Here is a 12,318-nt window from a genome sequence, read left to right on the forward strand (position 1 = left end):
TCCATCATACACATTTTCACACCCATCTTCATAATCAGAACAATCATCATTACCGCACATTTCTTTTTGCACTTTCAGTGCGTACAGCGTTTTTAACTGCGCCATTACGTCTTCAACAGTTTTAGGTTTTGACATAATCAGCTTGCCATACCATTCCACACGAGTTTTCTTCAATCCCTGGACAAGTACTGAAACTCTTTCCTCTTCCTTTGTGTTCACTGTATTAAACCAATTTAAGTAGCCATCAACGTATGAGTTAACCGTGTCTTCCTCTTTGAAGACACGTGCATACATTGTTTGTCGTATTTCGGCCGGGTCACTTTCCGATGAAAAGTGATTAATTAACACTTCCTTCCAGTAACTCCAATTTTTATCAGGATTTAATTTTTTAGTTTCCGCATACCACAAGTATGCGTCAGCTTTCAGTGCATATGACAGTCCTTTTTGAATTAATTGTTTTTCATTCCAACCGTTTAAATCTTTGCACCGTTCACAATCAAGAATAAATCGTTCCACTTTACCGCTTTCTTGTGCACCTTCGTATAGTTGCGGGTACTGTATTTTTTCAGACACTTTAGGCGTTCGCTGCATTTCTTCCATTTTCGTCAATAAAGCTAACTGACGTTTCATCAGTTCATCTGCTCGTGCTTTTTCAGTGCGACATTCATTTTCTACACTCCCAGTTTTATTACGTAATTTAGACAGTTCAGCACTAAGAGTACTGTTGTACACTGCCAAATGATCATTGCGGCCGCTTAATGCATGACATATGTGATTTGCATTCCTGTACTTCCTTTGGGGTGCAAGTGCGGCATACAGTGATGCCCAAGCAATCTCTCTCAGTTCATCCACATCTAATTCTTCATCAATTCTTGCATCCCAATTTTCAATTGCTTCTTCAAACTTTTCCTGATTGAGCGAATATTCGATTAGTTCAGACTGCAACGGGTGCATATCATGCCACAGTTCTTCATTATCAGCAATGCCACCAAACTGTACGGCATTTTCATTTTGCCTTACTGCATTATCGTATGCAGGTGACGATGCGCTTTCCCTTCTTTTGAAACTGTCAGCGTCCATTGCACTGGCCTCAGGTTTTAATCCGGTAAGCTTTTAGTCCCTACGCGGAAACTTTAGCTACCCTTTTGTTGTTCAGTGTTTGTTACACTGACTTCCAGGTAGACTCTTTTGTTCTCACCCGGATACTTTGGCTTTTCAGTTCGAGATTTTGATCTCCGGTGTTCTCTCACCGCTCACAGCGCTCGCAATTGCTCTGGCTGTATGGCTACGCTACGCTAAGATTTTGGTGCACCTGTATGCTCTCGCTTTTCGCTCTCGCATACAATACTATAGCTCAAGATTCGTATCGATACTGTGAATGCTCAGGCACTGCTCTGGCAAACAAAAAACTTCAGCTCAAGGAAACTGTTTTCGAACTCTGTCTACTCACAGCCGGTTACGTAACCGCTACGCTTCAGATTTCTAGGAAACTCGTGCCCTGGCCAGTAGCTACGAGAACCTGCTTCAGTGTCAATTTATCAGTTCACTTTCGTCATTTCATCAGTTTGATTTTCATTTCATTTCACTTCAGTGCTCATGGGTCGATATACAGGTTATCCCTGCATCGCCCTGCTGGCGGGTCAAACTGCTCAGCGTCCAGACAGGGCAAAGCCCCCGGACATTTAGAGGTTTTCGTCGTGGGTTTTCGTTTTTTTTGAAAATTGGCTTCGGTTGGTTGTTGGTGAAAACCAGTGATGCTCTGATCGCAAAGGCGATACCGACAAGCGATTTTTTTTGAAAATTGGCGTTCGGGACTGCTGGTGGGGTGGAACACGACCGGATTCGGCATCTCGTCCGGGGCGGTTTTGGCGACCATGGGGAGCTGTCGGCCGTGCTGCCCCGACATCTTGGCTGCGGGCACTGTTGACAGTCCGACCGACACGAAAACCACGCTTCCACGCGATACACAGCACCTTCAGGCCGATCAGGAAAAGGATGCCGACCGTTATGCCAGCTACAGTGTACGGATCTACGGCCAGTCCACGCTGCACCTCACTCCCTACAAGCATACAAGGCGGACAGGTAGTATTACATGCATTGGACGTGGTGGTGTCAGTAGTGCTGGTGGTGGTGGTGGAGACGGTAGTGCTTGCAGTGGTGGTCGTGGTGGCGCTGCTGCTGAAGTCGAAGCTGGAGGATGCCACAGCAGATGACAACAGCAATGTTGCGTTAGAATCAGTTAGAACATGAATTCCGCTGCCCCCGTCGCCACTACTGTCATTATGTATGAATGTCAGCGCGTGCAGCGGAAGCCTGGCACTGGTGCTAGCGTTAATGAAAACTGGTGGTCGGCGTCGTTGTCGTAGGCCATAACACCAATGGCGACCACAACGGAACCGTAGGTCTGAAGCCGTCACTGATGGCTTTTGTTGACACCTTCGCCGTTGCACTATGCCCTTGCGTTGCTGTTGTTATCGTGGTGGCAACGCTTGAGCTATGGGCGGTAGTGGTGGGGGTGGTGGTGAGCGGGCGAGGTGATGACGACGTTGTTGATGGTGTAGTCTTTCTCGAAAATCTAGTTGCTGTGAAAGGGGGTGTCACGAGGTTGCGCATTGTGGTTGACTGTTGCCAATGAGGAGTCGCTGTGTCAGGCGGCTGCTTAACCACAGGCAGATCACTCACGAGCTTACTGCCACCGCCTGCCGTTGTTGTGGTGGTGACGGCGGTGGTGGGGGTGGTCAATGTCCATCGTCGTGTGGACCGGCGAGTGATAGCCGCTGCAGTGGACGGGAGCGGCGGCCGCGTCAACGGCAACGGTGTAGCAGTAGTGGAAAACAATAATAATAACGCTGCTGTACTTTGCCCCGTTATTACTGATGTAGTATTGGCAACAGCCTCTGCTGCGGCAGTCACGCTACTAATATTGTATGTGTCGCCATCTGCTGCCGCTGATAAAGGTGTTGTTGCTGCTGTGGTCTTACCGCTAGCGTCAGCGCCGGTTGGAGTCATGGCCCGGGTGCTCGAGTCTCTATCCCGAGGAATTGCGGTGGTTGACCAAGACTCAGTAACCGTCGAGACCGGCGGCTGAGAAGGCGGTTGAGCGGAAGTCCACGAACAGCATGGAGGAAATCCGCATCCACTGCGTAAATCTGAAAATATCCGTTAAAACAATTTTTGTTCGATTTATGTCATATTTATCAGGAAACTAGCATTTAATATAATTCTTTGACTGGCACATTCATAATAGGGCCTTTGCTGGTGCGTATTAACTGTTTCTACCTGCCGGGCAGCGGTTGGCGATAATTCGCAGTCCCAACTTCTCCAGACACTCCAACTCTCTACAGCGGCGAGAGCCGTCAAACACAGTCGGAGACAGAAAAATCATCTGCAGATCAGGGAAGTTGTGGGTTGGCGGCCAGTTGGGGAGAACGTTGACGTCCGATCCGGTCATATCCAGCATCTGCACTCCCTTCACGATTGCAGATGGCTGATTATCCAACGGCCACAGATTTGCTTTGCTGTCAAAACATTTCCAAAATGTTTCACGGCAAACGCAAAAATGGGGACACGCAATGTATGTTGCGTGACCGTGGGCATTCGCTAACAGAGGCTGCTGCAGTGCAACAGCAGCACAGACTGTAATTCCGGCTGTCATCACAGTGAACAACGTAATTATTTGCGACATCTTAAGAAAAGATTGTATAGCATGCGCAACTATTTTTCTCTTTGAAAATGATGAAGATGCGTGTGCACTCTGTATGAATATTATGGAAATAAATGAATGCATAATGTGACGCGAGCGTGCACAAACTTTCACTCACCTTACAATATTGGTCCATGACATGTGAGTAAGCGAATGAAATTCTGATAAGAACAGCAACAACAACAACAACATACACGGCGCCTCTTTAATGGATAAAAAATGGAAAATAATTGTAAACTTTTGCAGCGTGCAGAGTATGGGAATAAGAGCTAAATCGATTTCTTATCACTACTGACAGAGAACCCCGTGTTGAAAGTGTGAAGCAGATCTCCATTGATGCATGCAAAAGTGCATTCGGTGCACGTGAGCGTGAACAAAGAGAGGAGAGTAAGAGAAACAGACAGAACCGCTGAAATTATACTTGCATGCTGGCCACCTGTTGCCTTGTAAGTATATGAACAGAGAGCGAGCGAGCGAGCAAGCAAGAGGCAAGAGCACGTGTGCGTGTGCGTGTGCGTGTGTGTGTGTGTGTGTGTGTGTGTAGCGCGAGTTTTATATAAAACCCGGCCCGAGCGCAGGTTAAGGGCCAGGGGCAGTGGGCCCCTGCTTATAACAGCGGGCGTATACGGCAACCGCCCATTAGTGCTGCTGGATTAGGGGCGACGCCAACGGCACCGGTTTGAGTACTATTCATCACATGTGTACGAATTTGGTATCACGTACCGACACAATTCCTATAAATAGAAGATCGTAACAAAACCCCTTACATCACGGAAGTGAACAAAACAACCTTAAGGTTATTGTCGATAGCATGCAAGAGTTGGTCGCGCTAGCGCGCTCCGGTTGTGTTTTAGGTATGGGAATTTTGATCTAGGAATTAGGAATGTGGAAATATTGGTATAATAAAAACTGGATATGGTAAAATTAAAGAGTTATTAGCATTTGGCATTACTAGAGAGTTTTAGGTATGGAAATGTAATTTAAAATTAGAAATGTGGAAATATTTCGTATAATAATACTAGAAAAATATAAATGGTAAATTATAGAGGAAAGCTTTCGAGATGTTTTTAAATGTTTCGAAATTTAAGAAACGCAGAATTTTGAAATAAAGAGATAATGGCCACTGAGCGGGCCAGCTTTGGAAATGCAGTATATCGAAGGGTTTTAAAATCTAAGAACTAAAATTATAATTATTATTGATCTTTTTGGAACTTTCTAGGATGTTACAGTGTTAACTTCGAAACGTTTTCTAAATCTCAGGCTTATCAAAATCTTTTCAAAGCCACTTAGGGTTGTTACGAAAGCGCGCGACCAGTTGCGTTTTAGGAATAGAGTGTAGAAATATGTCGTTTATTTTGTAGCAACACTTTTTTTATTGGAAAAAGTAGAAATTTTAAATTATAGTGCTAGGACGTATCAGCTGGTTATAGTTATATATTTATTAACCGCTGGATTAAGTCGGAAAGGGAGCGTATAATTATTGCATATTATGTGTATTCCACTTATTGTAAGCACAGTTTGCAACATAGCAGCACATTTATAGGTGCGTATTTTATGCAGGCGCAGGCTGGCTAGGTAAATTCAGAGGACATACCGGCTATCTCATCCTACACTGGACGCAGACAACATTTTTTCCCGCACAAACGTATTCATAACGCTCTGCTCCGCATTGCTGTTCACGAGCAATTTATACCGCCTTATACCAACCTATAATTACTTGTATAGATAACTGTTATCGCCAGAGTTATTAGTTACTCTTTTAACACAACTCGGTGACAACTGCAAAAATTTTAGTTTGAGACTCGGGCCGTCACCTGCCAGACTCAAAGTCTTATTATTCAGATTCAGAGTTTGGTAGTCAGATTCAGAGTTTTAGGATCCGAATCATACTTTTAGTATTCAGACTCAGACTTTTAGCATTCAGAACCAGATTCAGACTCAGACTTTCAGCGCAGACCTGATAGAAATGGTAGCAAGGTGGCCTTTGATGAAATAACCTTCTTTTTTCCACAAACAACGGTTTTTTTGTTCAACCTGCATTTCGTTCAGGTAACTTCTAGCAAAAGATTGCATGCGAAGCTTTTTCAATGATAAAAGTAAGAATGGGGGTGGAAGTATTCTGAATGGCAGTGCTTTGCATGCTAAGTGCGAGAATTGTGCATGTTAAGTACGGTTTCGAGAAAAATGCCCTGGGTGGATGCAAAAATGGTTTTTCCCATTGTTTTAGAATTACAGATCAAATGTAGTTACATAATTAGTGTAGTGTATAATTAATCTAAGTCAAAATATGTAATCAGGAAAATCAGATAAATAGATGAAAACTAATAGCCATTGCCGGTCCGAAAAATACCATAATCTGCCTTTTCACACGCTTGTAAAGTGACGCAATTGCCATCCAAAAATTTGTTAACATGTATCGTTCATAACGTGTTTAAACGTGTCGGGGTGCCGAAGGACAGCCAATACTTATTAGAAACCACTTGATTTTAAGCCAAAATTAACTTTTCAGTAGCCATACAAAAGCCAAAACCGGAGAGAAAGTCAATGAATTATGAATACTGACTTATCTAACCCCGCTAAAGCAAACAAACCAACTCATACGCTAAAGCAAACAAACCAACGTAAAGAGTAAACTCAAAACGGAGTTTACTCTTTACGCTTATAAAGCCCAAGGTCAGTAGTAAAAAGCGTATGTCACTTGTATAGATTAAAAATAATCTAAGCACATAAAAAACTGACGATGTGCTCGCTTAGAAACTTGTGCATAGCAAACGCTTAGAAACTTGCTTAGTAACTTGTGCGGCTTGAGCGTATGAATCATCGCGTGTTAATACTTAGCTCTTTATGAAGCCATTACCATTTTAAATAGCTAATCGCTTGTGGTTATCTTTGGCGGCGGCGAAACAAGAACTTCGGATTAGTACCGCAGTTGCCAGTTGGCGCAGCCAACTGCGGTACCTGTTTCTATTGAATATCGCAGTGTGAATATGTTTCTATTATATTCACAATGTGCTCCGTCTGTGGCGTCTGTCTCGGCGGGATGGGCTGGTGGATTTGGGAGGACTGGTCATTGCGGTCGTTGTTCCGCAGCATCCACGCCGCACTCCGTTTACGGAGACTGACATGTTCTCCCAGTGCAGTGCGGAGGAGATTGCCAAGCTGTGGCGTCTGGCCCGTCGGGAGAAACTGGAGACCATCGACCTGGAGAAACTGACCGTTGAGGGGCTTCTTCAGCATCACCCACGCCGTCCTCAGTTTACCGAATCAGAGGCGCTTCCACTTCACCCGCAACGAACTCATCAAGTTGGAGACACCGTTGCAGCCGAGGTTGGACCGACGCTGGCCCAAGATCGCCGCTGACGGTTTCGCGGTGGCCGTCGGCCGGGAGCTGATCGTCAGCAGTTCGGCGTACGGTTTCGCGGGGGACGCCATGATGGCGCTGGACTGTATCAGCGGTATTTCGCGCACCCTCATAGTCAACGCCCCGTTCGCAGAATGTTTGTTTGCGGTGGCCCTGGGCAGCAAATTTTACCGTGCTTGCAAAGCGAAGAGCGGGTATGGTGAAGTGTGGTACGATTTTGATATGGCAACTAGGCAACTGCGTCAGATCGGACAAATCCTGTATTACACGTTCGAGAAGCAACCGCGACGGGTGATCTGGGTGCCGAAAGGCAAAGCTAAAGCCAAACGATCGGAGAAAGGTGAACTTCGTACGGTTGAATGGGAAACGCTTCAGCAGATGAGGAATGATGGCATCAAGTGCGTAGAGCAGAGGAAAGAGTACGCGGACATCGCCGCAAGATATCTGCGATATAATCGGTAAGCTCATCCTCTCCTCTGTTAAAACACTGTTTTATAGGTCTTGTCTTTTATTGCAGTATCTCCAATCTCCATGGAAGCGTACGCGCTTTCTAAAGATCGAATCTGCTTTCTCTCGGTGAGATCCGTTGACGAGAGAACCGATATTTATCCGGCGGGTTGGGTGGAATTCTACGACATCTCCAGCAATACGGGGACGAAGCACACCAGTTGGGAGGAGCCGACGCAATGCCAGAGTCACAGCCAGATCATCGTCTTCCAGGCCTATCTGTACTTCACGGGCGGCTGCACGTATGGTAACCCCTTAGTTTCAGACAGAAGAAACGGGAGCCCGATAACCGCCTGCTATCGCGTCTCTCTGAGCCGCGCTCAGTCCCAACCGGAGCGTATCGCGGATCTTAACGTGGCGCGCTACCATCACTGCGTCTTCGTCAAGGACGGCCAGATTTGGGTGTACGGCGGAACGACCCACTCGCCGGGAATATTAGACGGAACCGTGCGGTGACGTTCTTCGAAACCTACAATGCCGAGGCTGACCAGTGGTCCTTGATGGAGGTGCCGATGTCGAAAGACTGGATGAGGAACTGATTGAAGGGGATTATGCGCAGAACTCGGTGTGCTTACCCTTGCCGTATCGCGTTCCGGCGGTGTGCGACGGTTCTGGATATCGGAATGACGACAATTATGATTACAACGACAAAACGAACTTTAATTACCGGATGACTGACATGTTCATCAAAGACTGGCGTTTGGAGTACGAGCGTGAAAGCGAGTGGCCCGGTGGTCTGGATGACTGACGACATGGGCTATAATCTTTACGTTTCCGCCGGTTTTGTGTTCGTCTGAAGTTCTAGCAGCATTTTTGCTGAAAGCAGTTTTCCGTCCATATTGCATCTAGTTTAGTAAGTATGTATTTCTTTTGGAAGCAGTTTGTGTGTAACCGTAATTTAACCGCGTTTTTTTTTCTAATGTTTTGTCCTACCTAGTATTTTTTTACGTGTATTTGCCTTTTGATTCATGATCACGTAAAGCAACGTTGAACTTTGTTAAGTAACAATATACTGTAAGTAAATTTCCATGTGCATTACAAAACTGCCATCGTACATTACAATCGAGTCACGAGGTGTCACTCATTATTATTGTAAAAGAGTTCGTTTGGCAGTAAAACAGAAGACTTTTTCCAAAAAGTACGAATGTGTTTTTACGCTAATCGCGCTTTGCAACAAATTTCAATTTCAAGGCCAAAGATTGTTTCCGTTGTCTGGTGGAATTGTACGGTACAGCGTGGGTACAGTACGGCTTTACTATGATCTTTGCATACTGGTTTGCAGTTTGCATTCCACAAGGTTTATTTAGAGCCATTTCCCCCCCCCTTCGCCAATATGGACGAGAATCGCACGGCGACCAAGAAGTTAAAGACTGCGCACCAGCAACACCAGATCCCAACGAAGACAGTAGTAAGGTTAACAGGTAAGACCACTTTGTCAAGACTAGCGGAGGTGTACAAAATTAATATGAGACAAGCGGATTAATGGACCGGGTGGGGAAAGAATGCCCGGGGGTTTATAATATAGTAGTGCGTACTGTATGTATATTATATTATGTACAGTATCTTGTGCAGTCACTCGGCAACGTGTGTTAGTCAGCGCTGGGAAAATGTGGTTTGTTGTGGTTCTTCACGACCGCAGCATACTTATGTAATACTGTAGCCGTTAGATGATGTGAGACCACTGATAGATCCGGGCGCTGCCTTCCACTCGTTAGCCATTGAGCATGAGCCTTCCTCCCACCGGGCGGCGCACACTTTGCCTTGCATTTAGTATTGTGCTGCTCCTGCCAGGGGCACCCCAAAAATCACAACAAATCAGATTTATAAATAGAAAACTATCAGCGCTCTGTCATTGTGCTCTTAAAACAAATTTCTTTTGTTGCAAAGAATTAAAAAATAGTAAAGAACAGTAAAACGTGTCAAATGTTGGTAGCAGCTGAGGAAAATCAAATACATTTTTTGCATGGAGCAAAGTATGGATATTGGGCTGGCATTTTTCCGTACACTAGACTCTATGGTCTCACTTCATCTAGCGGTTACAGTAGTCGAAACCCTGCGCCCCTCATGGCAGTAGAATGGGGTACATCACTTCGTCTCGCTGCGTACTACGGTACATACGGTGCAAGCGAAGATGGCGTTGCTGCATGTACGGCACAGTGTGGTATACCACCGGTCAATGCACGTGGGCTGACGGCCCCCTGTCAGCCGGCCCATGCACTGTATTGCGCATACATTAGCGTATAACGCATTCGAAAATTAAAATGGTATTAAAATAGAAAATTGTATCGTAACACTTTGCACTATCACGTCGCCGCACGATCATCGAATAGTTTTATTTTTCAACACCAATATCAGGCCAGCAAGCGCGCAATGGTACATAAGGAAGAACAAAACCAAGGAAATTAATATTAAAAAAATTCCAAGGCGAGACTTGAAAATAAGTCAGTATTAAAAAAAATCTTTTTAAAAAAACCAAAATGCCAAAACAAATCCGCTTACCGTTTGAAGGCACTAATCAAATGTGATGACCTCTGGCACCGATTCTCCAGGTCCCTCAATGGCATCGCCTTCATCCTCTTCTTCGTTATCCGCATCCATGGCTTCGTCTAAAATTGTAGCATTAATGAAAGAATTGTACAAAGGTAGAGCTATCGACTTACCGCTGAGAAACCAGGAAATGTCATCGTTATCATCTTCATCGCTGTCGACATCATAAGCGGTGATGATGAACAACTTAACCCGAGGGAACGCATCCACCATCCAGCGGTCGTAGCCACGGATCTCACACAGCTCGTTGCCTTCGACATCGAGCGCGCGTAGCTTCGGAAGACGCGTCAACGGTACCAATTCATCGCGGTACCCGAGCTAGTCCCCGACGATGGACAGCTTCTGCAAGTTGGGGAAACACGCGGGTATGACGCTCAGGTCTTTTAGGTGGTTGTCACCCAACATTAGTACACGAAGATTGGGCAGGCGTGGCATCCCCTCCAAGGACCAGAGGTTACAATCAATAAGGCTGAGCTTTTCCATTCCTTGTAACTTGGCGAACCCAGGAAGGACCGATGGCGGAATCTGTTTCCGTCGAACACCGCTTCCGGGGTTTGGGGGCTCAGCTTGCTAAATAAGATGCGGTAAGCTACCTCTTTATAAGCGAGAGAAGTTGCAGGCATTTTTTAGTGATTTATCGACTAAGAAAAACAGGTGATTTCAAAAACAGACTGCAAGAAACGTAATCCCAGCTTTACCTTTATATACTGAACAGGATAATCCGTTTTGAGAAGTATAATCGTTTTTGATTATCCTAGTACTAGTACTCTATGGTAACGGTAGTACGTATAATCGGTTCTGATTATCTCACTTACGAGTTAAATAACCAAAATCGATTATCCCATCAAAGATAATCGTTTTTGATTATACCCAAGATAATATATAAAGCAGACCCAAAAAATCGGTAAAGGTCAGTAACGCAATGTTTTTTCAATGACTTACTGTGCACGTTTTAACATGACCGTTCGTGATTGTCATCCTACCTGCTTTTGTTCCGCCGTCACATCGGTAAGTCATAATGTACCATTCCGTGAAGTTTATTCCAGTGATCAGTCTGTAGAACTTTTTCAATTCCGTCCGTAACAATAAGCGTACCGAAAACAATAAAAAACACAACGTACAAAATAATTAAAAGAGCTTTTTTGCATTTTTGCTCGACATTACGACCCAAGCACATCATATGCTGCAGGTTAGCCATTGTGAAGCCGATAAAGTACGAGTACGACCGTAGTCCTTAAATAGACATTCATGTACAGGCTGCCGAACGACAGATGAGTTTGGACGATCGCTTAAAGACGTCTGACAAATGGCCCTTGTCGTACGTTTCACCGCAGTCCCTTGCGGAAGCTGGTTTCATCTACACAGGAGAAGGAGACGAAGTAAAGTGTGTGCTGTGCCGGATGGTTCATTTCAACTGGATGATCGGTGACCTGCCAAAGTTCGAGCACCGGCGTGTCAGTCCGGAATGCCCGTTCGCTGCTCTAGTGGCGGATGGTGAGGTGTATGTTCCGGCCATGAAGGAATACCGCGATCGATTTGCCACGTACGCTAAATGGCCGGGCCAAGTCATTAGCCAACGCCCAATGGATATGGCCAATGCCGGGTTCTTTTTTATGGGGGGAATGTGGGATCAGGTGTAATGCTTCTGCTGTGGCCGTAAACTGATGCAGTGGACACGCGATGACGACCCGTGGATTGAGCACGCCAAGGATGAACCTCGGTGTGAGTATTTATTGGAGAAAAAAGGCCCGCGATTTATTCAGGAGGTTCGACGGTTTCACAATATCGATGAATTGAAGTGGGCGGGTAGCTGCGTAAGAATCGAATGGATTTTTTGGTGGCGCTTGCCAGGGACGAAGGTGTGTATTACACGTACCTGATAAAGGCTGTCCTACGGTTTCGGCGTTTCAATCGCATCCAGGACCTCGTGAGAGCGGCAAATAAAATCAAGGCTCGTACCATCGAAGCACGACTGGAGGAAAACTGTCAGCTGGAAAAGGAGTGCAGCGTACGTTTGAATAAAAACGTTTCAATCTGTTTTTCACCGTGTGGGCATGCAATTTGTTGCACTGAATGTGCTGCTTGCGTACAAGAATCCCGCTTTGCCGTCAGCTGATTTTGGATAAAATTAAAATGTTTTTTGCATAATTAGCCTATTTAAGCCGACGTGCTTACTGGTGTGAATTATTTCGGAATCAAA

General features: G+C 45.4%; 1 protein-coding gene across 1 annotated transcript; it reads right to left on the reverse strand.

Moving 5' to 3' along the window:
• Positions 1–10,082: 10,082 nt before the first annotated feature.
• On the reverse strand, positions 10,083–10,601 carry LOC129599591 (acidic leucine-rich nuclear phosphoprotein 32 family member A-like). The gene is made up of 3 exons (XM_055497874.1): positions 10,449–10,601; positions 10,232–10,391; positions 10,083–10,177 (listed from the first exon to the last, which is right to left on the reverse strand). Exons 1-3 carry the CDS (start codon positions 10,599–10,601, stop codon positions 10,083–10,085), a joined length of 408 nt encoding a protein of 135 aa, XP_055353849.1.
• Between the last annotated feature and the right edge of the window lie 1,717 nt (positions 10,602–12,318).

This window comes from Paramacrobiotus metropolitanus, unplaced genomic scaffold (assembly GCF_019649055.1).
Source record: "Paramacrobiotus metropolitanus isolate TYO unplaced genomic scaffold, Prichtersi_v1.0 Parri_scaffold0000149, whole genome shotgun sequence".
In the NCBI taxonomy this organism is placed as follows: Eukaryota; Metazoa; Tardigrada; class Eutardigrada; order Parachela; family Macrobiotidae; genus Paramacrobiotus; species Paramacrobiotus metropolitanus.